This window comes from Elgaria multicarinata, chromosome 22 (assembly GCF_023053635.1).
Source record: "Elgaria multicarinata webbii isolate HBS135686 ecotype San Diego chromosome 22, rElgMul1.1.pri, whole genome shotgun sequence".
Taxonomy (NCBI): Eukaryota; Metazoa; Chordata; class Lepidosauria; order Squamata; family Anguidae; genus Elgaria; species Elgaria multicarinata.
In genome coordinates, this window is record NC_086192.1 from 2,979,345 (window position 1) to 2,991,870 (window position 12,526).

Below are 12,526 nucleotides of genomic sequence, written 5' to 3' on the forward strand. Positions count from 1 at the left end.
GCTTGAAAGCCACAACCTTGCCCTTCTGGAATCCTTGCCTTGCCAAGGAAAACAGCTGGAATGGCACCTCGGCACTCTTTCCGGAAGGAGTTAAGAGGGTTACACGAAACCCACAGTGCGTCAGATGCTGGAGCCGTTACAGCTAGCAAATCGAAAAGAAGGAGCTGTGAGCCACGTCACCCCTGAACCTGCTCCGGCTGCAATCCTATGCACATGTCCTAGGGATCATTCCCATCATAGTCCTGATGGGAATGGGTAGGCTAAAACATCTGGCGGTCCACCACTTGCCCACCTGATTTACTTGGCAGTAAGCACCCTTCGTCCAAACACACTTCTCCCAGCTTCAAGCACCTGCCTATAACATGGGTACCCAAAGGAAGCCTTTCCTTCAAAAGTTCTGTTAAGGCGAACGCGTCATGTGAAGCTGTTCCGTTATTAGTATTTCCGATGTTGTGTTTTTTATTTATCACTGCTGTTGTCAAAGCCATAAAGGGCCAGCTTATTATAAGAGAATGCTGTCGGGCGGAGAGGAGGCCAAAGAATGGGACGGGTCGTGGAAAGCAGGCAAGGAAGGGGCCCTCCTCTGGAGGAGGTCCTATTAGACATCAGGCATCGTTTTCAACACTCAAGTGATTTCACATTGTGTTTTAATTAGCAGGATTCTACAGGCATGTTTTCTGACATAAGTTATGGACAGTGTTAACAGTGCAAGCAAATGGATCAGCAAATCTCCGGCCTAAGAGATGAGGTGGATGTTTTGGCAACAGTCCTCTCGCTCCATCGGAACCTCCCCGACGCAGTGTCGTCGTCCTCCTCTTCCTCCTAGTAAACGTGCACCATGCCGTAGAGGAAAGTCCAAAAGAGGACGTAGGTGAACAGGCCCCCAATCAGCCCCCCGGTAAAAAGGGGTCGTCGAGATTTAAAGTACTTGTTCCACCGCCGCCCGGCTTTTAACACCAGAAGCACCGAGAGGAGGACGGAGGCCAGGAAGTAGAAGATGAACCCGTGCAGGCCGGTCAAACCAAGGATCCCGGCTGTCGCTCCCGAGAGGGCAGAGACCGACGTCCTGCAGTAATCCAGGATGGCCGCGTTCCCTCGGACGGCAGCTTCGCTGATGAACTGGGGGCCTTCGCGTTTGGCTACTACGGCAGCCATGGCTCCGATTCCCGGGGGTGGGTGGGTGTGTCTCTTTCAGCGCACCTGTCAAAAAAGAGAAATAGGAAACATTCATCAATGCAAAGTTTGTTTCTTGGGAACACACGTCGTGGAATAGAACCAAGCAATAGTTCATTAATAGAAGTATAGCTTCCAAATCACGTGAGGTACTGGTTCCTCTCTATTCGTCCCTGGTTAGGCCTCATCTAGAGTGTTGCATCCAGTTCTGGGCTCCACAGTTCAAGAAGGACGGACGCAGACAAGCTGGAGCGTGTTCAGAGGAGGGCAAACAGGATGATCAGGGGTCTGGAAACAAAGCCCTATGAAGAGAGACTGAAAGAACTGGGCCTGTTTAGCCTGGAGAAGAGAAGATTGAGGGGAGACATGATAGCACTCTTCAAATGCTTAAAAGGTTGTCACAGAGGAGGGCCAGGATCTCTTCTCGATCCTCCCAGAGTGCAGGACACGGAATAACGGGCTCAAGTTAAAGGAAGCCAGATTCCAGCTGGACATCAGGAAAGACTTCCTGACTGTTGGAGCAGTACGACAATGGAATCAGTTACCTAGGGAGGTAGTGGGCTTTCCCACACTAGAGGCCTTCAAGAGGCAGCTGGACAACCATCTGTCAGGGATGCTTTAGGGTGGATTCCTGCATTGAGCAGGGGGTTGGACTCAATGGCCTTGTAATCCCTTCCAACTCTGCTATTCTATGTTTCTATGCTTCATCAAAAACAACCTTCCACACCCCCACTTGGTGCCTTTCAAGTGTGTTGTACTACAGCTTCCAGCATCCACATCCAGCTGGCTGGGGGTTACTCGGAGTTGTAGTCCAATATATCTGGGCGGAGGCGGGGGAAAAGGCTGATCTAAAACTAAATGCATTCCATTGTTCATTAGTGAAATATCGCCGTATTTGAGACCAGTGTTTGGGTATGTTTCTCACTTCTCCTTAAAAATAAATCAATCCTTGTCTTTTAAAAATAGCACCTTGTTCGAACTACTTCCTTGATTCTGGGACATGGATGGAGGAGGGCAAGTAAAGTACTCTATTTAAAAATGAAGGAAAAATAACTTCTAAAGCTGCCTATAAACAATAAATAACAGTAAATATCGTGGACCCCAAGCAGAAATAAACGTGCTGCATTTTGTAGAATAAAACAACGGCAGCTGCACACGATCCAAGCAACCTCTGCATCCCACAATGATTTAAAAACGCAACTATGTTATCAGCAAGAGGTTCTGGCTGAAATTCACAAGCCACTGAGGCAGCGTAATTGACTAGAGGTTCAAGCAGAGGCAGGTTTAGACTGAAAAAAAGTCCTACAGCATTCCCTTGCAGGCGGTGCAACACTGCTTTCTATTTTTTTTTTTTTGTGCTTCGCCTTAATATTAACCCATTTGGCTTGGAGCAGAGACTTTTCTCCCCGCTGCGCCTCTTTGAAATCTTATTGTTGGGTTTGCTGCTGTTTTAGAAACCACAGAAATCCATTAGGGCAGGACCCTATGTGCACTGTAGGGCTTTTTTTTCTGTGTAAACATGCCCAGAATTGCGCCCTGAAATCTTTTAAGTCTGAAGTGCTCCAAGACCCTGTTGTTTCTGCTGCCACAGATGAAGGCTACGATTGGGGCAGGAGGAGGAAACGAGGGTTTTTCTACAGTGATGGAAACCTGAGCAGCTGTTGACCATTTTGCAGCGGTGCCACCAAGCCAATTAACAAAATAATTTGCGAGGAAGCGGCAAAAGGAGGGGGCAACGCAGGAGGAAGAGAGAAGTTCGAGCCTTCCCTGAACCTGGCGCCCTCCAGATGTGTTCAACTCAGCCCCCATTATCCCCAGCTAGACTGGATGGCTTGGGGATGATAGGAGTTGTAGTCCACTACATCTGGACAGCTCCTGGTTTGGGGGAAGCTGGTCCCAGAGCTCGCTCTAGCGGGAAGGATCTGGATGACTTGTTATGTTTCAATATAGCTTTTATTGAACATTTAAGTTTATTAGGTGGGTTAGAAATGTAAAAAAATAAACGTATTGTTGGTATTTTAAGAGGGCTTTTTCCCCTTTTCTTTTACTGGTAAGTTTCCTTGGGAGGCCCAGTATCCTGAAAGGCAGGGTAAACATACCTCATAAATTAATTATCCTTCCTCCCTGCAGGCCAAAGAAACCCTATTCCCCACCCCCACCCCTCCATCAGCCCCCCTCTTCTGTGATGACGTCAGAGGGGCTCTGCCGTCAAAGCCCCCTCCGGAGACGTCATTGCTCCCCTCATCGCCCGGCTCTTTCTCTCCGCCTTTCAAGAAGAAGGGGAGCCCGGCCAGCTGCTTGGCCGGAGGAGAGGCCCGCTTTCCCCTTCTCGGACCCAAAGCAGGCGCCCTTCTTACCTGGCCTTTTCCCCCCTCTCCGAGCCCGGCCGACCACACGTCCTCCTTAGCCGCCCTCACCGGAAGTGGGACTCCGACGCCATCTTGGAACGGAAGGGATGCTGGGAGCGAGGGAGACGCCTTTTCGTGACGTCAGCGACACCGTCTCCTTCCTCAGCGCGACCGCGGCTGTCCTTATACGGCACTGCCGGCTGCTTTGAGCACTTCCGGCTCCCTCACGGCGCACTTCCGGTCACCTTCTCCTGAAGTTTTTCTCCTCCGCTCTCCCTTCACTTCACCATAGAAGTGCGGACGGTAGAGCGTCCACGGAGAAACCATGCGTAGAAAACTCCTGGAGCGACCCCTCCCTTGCCCCGCAGACCGGATATCCTGTTTACAGTTCGACGCGTCAGGCTCAGCCCTGAAGGAAATGAGGAGCGCCGTTGCTCCAGTCCACCCTCCTACCTCAGAAGGTTGTTGTTGAGGGTTGAGAAAGTCGAATAAAACACATTCAGACATTATTATTTTTTTAAAAAAAAATAAAAACACACCCCAAGCGAATACATTTTGGTTGGTCAGATAATGAATTGTTGGCTTTTTAGCATATGAGGCGGTAAAAAAAAAGTCACTAAATTAATAAATAACCCCATGAAGTGAGAGGAACCGAAGAGGCGTTGGCCAATATATGAATATTGATGAGGAAGGGGGCGGGGCCTCTTGGTGGCGGTTGCCGGCTTGCGCGCGGAGGGAGGGAGGGAAGGAAGGGGGCGTGGTCGGGCGAGAGCGACGGTTGGGGAGGGGGCGTGGCCTCGCCCTGCCTGCCGCCCGAGGGCTGCGGGGAGGAGAAGCTGAAACTCCGCTGAGTGGGTGGGTAGGCGTGGCCCCAGAAGTAGGGGCGGAGCCGTGTCGGAGGGGGCGTGGCCGACGGCGCGCGGCGGTTGGTGGCCGGGGCGAGGGGGCGTGGCCGGGGCCCGGCGGGGCGAGGCCGGCCCTCTCGAGCTCGGCTTTTGTTCCGTCTGAGGCGACGGGGAAGCAGCGCCGACGGGGCCATGTCATACATCCCCGGCCAGCCGGTCACGGCCGTCGTGGTGAGCGAGGGACCGGAGGGCGGCGGCAGGGAGGGAGGCAGGCAGGGGGGGGATAAATGAATGAATAGGGCTGCCCCTCCCCCTTCTCTGCCCCCTCATGGAGTCTGCCCCGCCCCCACCTCATGGGGGTGGGGTGGGGGCTCCCCGCGCCCCTTCACCCGCCCCCCCCTTTCGCCTGTTTTCTGAGGCAACCTCAAACCCAGGGGTGCCCCCCTAGAAGTTTTGGCCTTCGGTTCCCATCAGCCCCAGCCAGCACAGCCAATGGAGAAGGATGATGGGAGTTGTAGGCCAAGACATATAAATGGGGGCGCGCCCCTGCTTTCAATGGCCTGAAAGGCAGCTTTTCTTCGGCCTCCTCCCCATCCCAACACTCACAATCGAGCACTCTCCAGATGTGCTGGACTACAACTCCTATTACCTCCAGGCAGCATACCCAAAGGATGGGAGTTGTAGGCCAAAACATCTAAGGGGGGACGCTCCTGCTTTCAACAGCCTTTCCAGATATGCTGGACTACAACTCCCATTGCCCATAGCCAGCAGGCCCAATGGGAGTGATGGGAGTTGTCCAGCATATCTGAACCGGGCGGGGCGGGGCGGGGAGGTTGCTTTTCAGGTGCCAAAAAATCTCTTTATGCCACCCATCCTCTTCAACTTTATGATTATTATTACTCTTTTAGGGGTCCGTCTGCTCTGGATTTGAATTATTATTATTATTAATAGCCACAATCACTGTGACTAATACCGTATAGAAGTAGGGGAAGTCTAGTTTGCTCCTTATTTCTTCTAAGGGGGAGAACTTGGATGGTCTCACTTCCCCCCACCCTTTCCTGTTCTTCAATTTGGAGCATTGGGGAAGGAAATGCATTTTTCCTCCTCCCTCCTGTCCCTTTTTTCCTTTTGTGCCTTGTCATTTAGATTATCCTTTTTAATTGGCTGCATGTGAGCCACGCTGAGAGCCTTTCTGGCTGCAAAGTGGCATAAAAATACTTCAGATAAAGAAATAAAATAATTGTAAGCCCTGAGGACAGAGATAGTGTTGTTTTTATATTCAGCTGTAAGCTACTCTGGGAGCCGCCTTTTTCATAACAATAAGAACAGAGTACAATTGTATAATTATATATACACACACTTGTGTATAAAAGTATTTGGGTGTGTAAATATATATGCGCATAGAGTGTAAATATACATATTTGTGTGATATATGTATGTGCATAACATCAGTTTATAAGTACATGTTCATAATAATAGTAATAAAAATATCCAAATGTATAAAGCATTTTAACTTTTCTCAAGTTTACCACTCTTTGGATAAAGCTTTCTAGGAGTCTGAAAACTGCCCACAGGCGTATGATGAGCTAAACACGATAGCGGGAAGGTGGGCAAACAGGAAAACTATGACATTGAAGCACTAATTCTTACGTGATGAGCCCAACAGACTAGTGGCCACCAAGGCAGGCCAGGCACCAAACAGCCAAATTTGCTTTCTCTTCTTTGGGAGTTGGCTGCTTCTCCCCGCAACACATCCCCATTTTGTAATTCCTTAGGCAATATTTTCTCTCTCTCTCTCTCTCTCTCTTCACATCCCATTATTGGGGTTAATTTTTCGCATTCATTCAGGAACGTTTTTATGGTTTCTTTAGTGGAGGGCTTTGCCTTCCCGCCCCCCGGCACCTCCCGCCCATGTTCCCCAGCAACTGGTGCACACAGGCTTACTGATAAGAACATCAGAAGTGCCCTGATGCTGGATCAGAGCAAGGGTCCATCTAGTCCAGCACTCTGTTCTCACCTGCCTTTATTCTTTGGTGAGTGTCGGGACCTCTTACACCACCTGTTCTTGTAGCCCTTGGATGGCTTTTTGGATTTACTCCTTCATTACCCCTTATTGGAACAGGATTCTCCGTAGTCTACCTATGTTTAATCTCTGCCTTCATGGATGCCTCAGTTCACCAGCTACTGGGGACCATGGGAGGGAGGTTGCTGTGGGACTCCAATCCTGTTTGTGGGTTTCCCTTGGGCAGCTGGACTCGGTGGACCCTTGTTCTGTTCCATTGTGGCTCGTCTTAGGTTCGTGACTCTTTCCCACTTTCAGTCTTTTCTTCTTGCAAATTTTACACTTTGTTCTCAAGTCCTTTCCTGGTTCTGCCTGCCCCACCCTCCAGACAGTGGCCTTGTTCACCTCCCCCCCCCCCCGGCCCCGCCCAGTAAGAATTACATCTGTTTGGTTCTGAGTGATCAGTCATCTTTTTGGGAGTGGCTGCTGATTCAGGTTCAGCAAATAGCTCAGAGGAATGGGGGTTTTGTTTTCTTTTTTGGCAGTCAAAGGAATGAGTAAGTGTACCTTGTGTGTGTTACGTCTAGGGCAGGCAGAGAGGGACTCCTCCAGGCAGCCCAGCCCATAACTTACATTGCCTTTTTGCAAACTTTTTACAGGGATGTTGAAAAGATGCTGACTTCTTACATTACATTAAAACAATTTTTTTTTAAGGGCTTTGGTGAAGGTCTGGGGCACAGACAGGTAGATGGAGGTTGTCAGCGGCGAAAAGGACTTCTGGTGTTGGTTCTAACCTTTCTAATCTCCCAGCTACGTGGCCGTTGCGCTGTGAAAAGGCTAACAATAGAAGGGCATTATCTTCTCCCATGAAATGGAAGTGAACATTCCCAGAAGAGGCAGTAAAGTTCGTGTCCCAGGAGTTGGCTTCTGGCCTTCGTTCTGGGGGCCGTATGTCAGATAAGGATGCTGTGTGATTGCGTGGTACTCTTTGACCTTTCATGCCATTTCCAGTTCCACAGACAGCAAACCACTTAACGCTATCAGAGCCTGCACTGTCCTCTGCCTTGTTTCTCTCTCTCTTTTATCTCTCTTTGGAAAATGGCTGCTCTTTCCCCAATGAGCTCATCCCCAAGTCTAGCCTCCAATAAAAAATATAAAAGGGTGTCTGTTTACATGAGCTAAATCCCAGGCTTTCCTTCATTTCAGACTGGGCCCCCTTGACCTGGAGGGGGAAATGATCTTGTACAAAGAGAAAGGAAGTGTGGCATGAACTGGGAGGACGTGATTTTATTTCAAGACTTAAGGAGATGGATTGTTTCAATTGAACATGCCATCAGCCACCCATGCCTCTCTTAATTCTCTTCTTCACCCTTATTTCTTTGGGCAATTCTCTTTTTTCCAACTCTCCTTTCCTAGACTGGTTTGCTTTTTATGCTGTTGAAGGCCGTAAGAACATACAAAGAGCCATGCTAGATCAACTATGGCCTAATCCAGCATTCTGTTCACAGCGTGTCCAAACACCCAGAAGTAAGATATGACTGTTTCCCAGCAACTAGTATATTTATTTATATTTATTTTATGCTGCCTCTGATACTGGATGTAGCAAATAGCCATGAGGACTAGTAGCTATAAGAACGAATCATCTTCATGTTCTCCCTGTGGGCTTCCTGGTTGGTCACTGTGAGAAGCGGGATCCTGGATTAGATGGACCACTGGTTCGATTCGGCGGGGCTACTCTTAGGCGTCGGGAGGAATGAGCACATCCGCCTCTCATGCCCCTTTCAGTGGTACCAGAGACCCTTTCCTCTGGCGCTGCCCTTATGTGCAACGAGGGCAGTGCGCCCAATTGCTGCGGGACGCTTCATTGCCACCGCCTAATCATTTGGAGGACCTGAGCTCACCTGAAACTGTTCGGGGTTGGTTTATTTATTTATTTATTTATTTATTTATTACATTTCTATACTGCCCAATAGCCGGAGCTCTCTCTAGCCCAGCCTCTCAGTCTACTTCGGGAGAGAGTGGATTTCTCCTGCATTTCTTGCAGACGAGAAGAAGCGGTTCACGGAGAGCAGAGACTGAATTGGGGGCGGGTGGGCGTAATATGCACCCTTCCTTAGAGTCAGAAGACCTAAAGACAGTAGTGCACGCGCTGGTAACCTCAAGGCTTGACTTCTGCAATGCGCTCTACATAGGGCTACCATTGTACCTAGTTCGGAAACTTCAACTAGTTCAAAATACGGCAGCCAGGTTGGTCACCGGTACATCTAGGGGTGAGCGTATTACCCCAATATTAAAATCACTCCACTGGATGCCAATTAGTTTCCGGGCAAAGTACAAAGTGTTGGTCATTGTTACCTGTGGGATCGCCTTCTCCCATACCGTCCGCCCCGCACACTCAGGTCCTCTGGGGAGAACTTACTTCAGTCAGCTAAAACTAGTCTGACATCAGTTTCCCAGAGGACCTTTTCTTCTGTCGCCCCCAGATTGTGGAACGGCCTGCCGGAGGAGATTCGTAAAATTAACTCTCTGTGTGATTTTAAGGGAGCTTTAAAGATTAGCCTTTTCCGACAGGCCTATCCAGATCAATGTAAAATCAAGAATTTTTAAGATGTATTGATTCCTGTACTAACGTTGTTCCCCTTCTCGATCCGAAGGGAGAGGCGGGTAAGAATTTTCTTTAAAATTATTATTATTATTAACATGTCGTTGTGACTAGTAGTATAACAGCAAACGCTTTCATTAATACTGCAACTCTAAGCCTCCTGTTGATAGCCCCTTCTTCCGACTTCAGAGACCTTTTGCTTGTTCCTTGAACCGGGCAGGATATCCCCCTTGGTGAGATAGTAGCTTTTGAACCAAAGTCTCCATCTGCTGGATTGCTAGATCTTGCTGTATTATCCAAGAGTTCCCTAAAGCCGGAAGCAAAACGAACGTATTCTGAGCCATCGGGCCAGGAATGAGGGCTCGCTATTGACTGCCCCTTTCTCTTCCTCCCTCCCCGCTTTTCAGCAAAGAGTTGAAATCCACAAACTCCGCCAAGGGGAGAATCTCATCCTGGGCTTCAGCATCGGAGGAGGCATTGACCAGGACCCGGCCCAGAATCCCTTCTCAGAGGACAAGACGGACAAGGTCAGTACCTTGCCGGCCCAGCCGGAGGCCTGCCCAAAAGCCACTTTGGTGGGATTCGGGGTTATTTATTTGATTTATACCCCCGCCTTTCTACCCCCCAAAATAGCACTTAAGTCGTCTTGGGCGTCTGGCTTCTGTTGGCGTAGCCTCGTTCCTGGATGCTGATTTGCGCCTGGGAAACATCCCAACCTGATACCCTCCAAGTGTGTTGGACTACAATTCCCAATATCCTTGCTGGGTGGTGGCTGCTGGGTTGTGATTCAGCACATCTGGAGTTCACCAGGTTGGAGAAGGCTACGCAACGGCCAGCCCCAACGCAGCTCTGAGGCTGCGTAAGGACGCTTCCGGCAAGTTTTTTTAAAAAAGTTATGAAAGCGAATAAATGCTCTGCTCCTTCTCCCCAGGGCATTTATGTCACCAGAGTGACGGAAGGTGGCCCGGCAGAAGTGGCAGGACTCCAGATTGGGGACAAGATCATGCAGGTAAACCACACCTGGGAAGCTGGGCTTGATTTCCTGGACTGCTCGGCTTTTCTGTGAACAACGCCGCAATCCCATGTGTGTCTCCTGGCTGGGGGATGCTGGGAGTTGTGGGCAAACGTGGCGGGAAGGCAGAGGTTTGTATCACTATTCATGGTGTGGAGAAAGGGGATTTTTTTCTCCTTCTGGCCTAATACATTCCCGAACCAACAGTCCGGATAACTGGCAAACAGTTTAGGACTGAGGCAGCGTCAAGTAATTTATGACCACGCAAAGATGAGGCGATAACAGTAGAAGGCTTTTTTCCCTTTTCTTTCTTTCTTTTTTTTTTTTAAAGTATTTTTGTCAGTATTTGTTGGCTCTGACAGCTATTAACGCTGGTAGTGAAATGGAAGTCCATGTCCAGGAAAAGTTTTTTCTGAGGGGGCCAGCTGTTGAGAACAAATCGGAGGAGCCGTTTGCCTTCACGCCTGACTCCTGAGCTCTGGTTGCTTAATGTTTTTCATCCAGCTTGTAGCCTTCTAAACTCATGCTCAACGATTGCAGGTGAACGGTTGGGATATGACCATGGTGACTCACGACCAGGCCCGGAAGAGGCTGACGAAGCGGAACGAGGAAGTGGTCCGACTCCTGGTGACCCGACACTCTCTCCAGAAGGCCGTGCAGCAATCCATGATGTCCCAACCGTGCCACTGAGTCGGGGCACGGGAGACATCTAGAACGGGGAGGGCAGGATGCTGAACATGGATCACGGGCCGGTCGCAGCGGGAGGGGGCTACTGCTCCCCACAGCAGGAAAATTCCTTCCGCTGATGGAGGTGCCAAAGCACATCTTTGTAGAGCCATGCCCCACGTCTGTACAAAGATGGCATCCTCCAGGCCGTTGGGCGTGTGCTTACCGCCATCTTTGGAGAGGGCTCCCACCCTGTTCTAAAACTACAGGCCTCCAATTGAGGCGCTCCCTTAACTGTGTTTGCTTAAGGACTAGCCCCACGGAGATAATCCATAATCCACCGTGACCTTCTCTTGTACAAGATCGTGCTGTGGTGGACGGAATTCAGGTTTTGTGCCGGAGGTGTTCCTGGTGAATTCGGCTCCCTAGGTCTGGCTTCGCCCCAGTCTTCCAGGGCAAGGCAGTTTTAAAGCATCGAGTCCGCTTGTTTTAGAGCTTCCTCTAAGATATCATCTAGCTGAGGAAACTAGCATAAAACACCAAAAGCTCTTAAACCTGTTTTTGTGCACGCATGTGTGCGCAGAGAGACCACATTTCAAGTTTTCTAGACGAGGCATTTTTGTAAATAACCTTTATACATTTCATCCTGTGTGTCTCCCCATTCTAGTTCTAAATCTTGCGTTTAGTATGCCAAATGCAGTTCATCAGCGAGGCCCAATACTTCTATTAAAACCTTCCACGTGGATTAAGCCGAAACATTGCAGTGCCAAAAACACCCTGTGTGAGTTTTTCTCTAAGCCTGCGCCATGGAACGGTGGCAAAACTGTGTCCCTGTACTGAAAGTGTTGTACTTGAACCTATACCAAATAATTGCAGCTGGAAAGGAGCTGCGTTCCGTTGAAACGCAAGAAAGAAGCGATGAATAGATAGGCTTCCCTGCCAATACAAAAATGCCGGTTGTGCGTCCCTCTGCATTGTGGTTGCACTACACTGTGTTGCTCACAATCCAGCAAACCCTGAAATTGGTCTTCCGTGGCACAGGCCTTAAATCATGATTTGGGAAAGGGCGTTCCTGCCTTAGCACAATTCGCCTGAGGGGGAAGTAGAGCCATGCTCATGGAATTCATTCAAAAGGCAAGGTGGAAGAGAACTCTTTTTGCCCACGTCCTCATCCCGTCGCAGAGGGATACCCTTGGCTGCCAATTTAATTCTTGTGTCTTTCCAAAGCTGTCTTCTAATCATGCGTTTTGTATTGATTTTTTTTCAATCGTCAAGCATAATTTTTATTTTTTTTAAAAAATCCACTGTAAATACCCCTCAACCTCCTGCTCTCTGGAAGTTTGTATCACTAACTTATTTCAGTATATTACTGCTATTCCACTCACAGGCTGATTTTACTTCAGTGACGTCACTTCTCGACCTCACCAGGAGTAAAGGAGACGCCAGGCTCTTAAAACCACTAGATGCCTCTCAATCACTGGGTTTTGTATTTCTATTCCAAGATTGCTTTGGGACTGTATCTTTTGATAAAAACGTAAATCACAAAGCTTTGCGGTGTGTGCATATGTGGGTCAACTATCCACGTCAGCCTTGTTTCTGTAGTTTGGGGCCATGGGTGGTGGGTGGTGGGTGGTGGCAGGTATTTGTGCAGCTGTTGCATGTCATTTTACACATAATAAACAAAGCTGGACTTTCTATCCAGTGTGTATTTCACTCCTGCGTTATATTTTAAGCTAGACTCCAAGAAGTAGCTTCAGAACTCGAGCTAAGACTTGCCTTGTTCTCTGTAGGGAGAAGGTAAAAAAGACTTGTTTTATAAACCTTGGTTTGCTTGTTTCAAGGGATGACAAGTGGCCCACCTTTGACGTAAGTCAAGAA

General features: G+C 49.1%; 2 protein-coding genes across 2 annotated transcripts; one reads left to right on the forward strand and one right to left on the reverse strand.

The window, feature by feature from the left end:
• Window positions 1-630: 630 nt before the first annotated feature.
• EMC6 (ER membrane protein complex subunit 6) lies at window positions 631-3,634 on the reverse strand. The gene is made up of 2 exons (XM_063146437.1): window positions 3,531-3,634; window positions 631-1,200 (listed from the first exon to the last, which is right to left on the reverse strand). The coding sequence occupies exon 2, from the start codon at window positions 1,153-1,155 to the stop codon at window positions 823-825; it is 333 nt and encodes a 110-aa protein (XP_063002507.1). The 5' UTR covers window positions 1,156-1,200; window positions 3,531-3,634; the 3' UTR covers window positions 631-822.
• Window positions 3,635-4,515: 881 nt separating this feature from the next.
• TAX1BP3 (Tax1 binding protein 3) lies at window positions 4,516-12,194 on the forward strand. Its single transcript, XM_063146603.1, has 4 exons — window positions 4,516-4,597; window positions 9,378-9,497; window positions 9,902-9,979; window positions 10,523-12,194. Exons 1-4 carry the CDS (start codon window positions 4,559-4,561, stop codon window positions 10,670-10,672), a joined length of 387 nt encoding a protein of 128 aa, XP_063002673.1. The 5' UTR covers window positions 4,516-4,558; the 3' UTR covers window positions 10,673-12,194.
• Window positions 12,195-12,526: the final 332 nt, after the last annotated feature.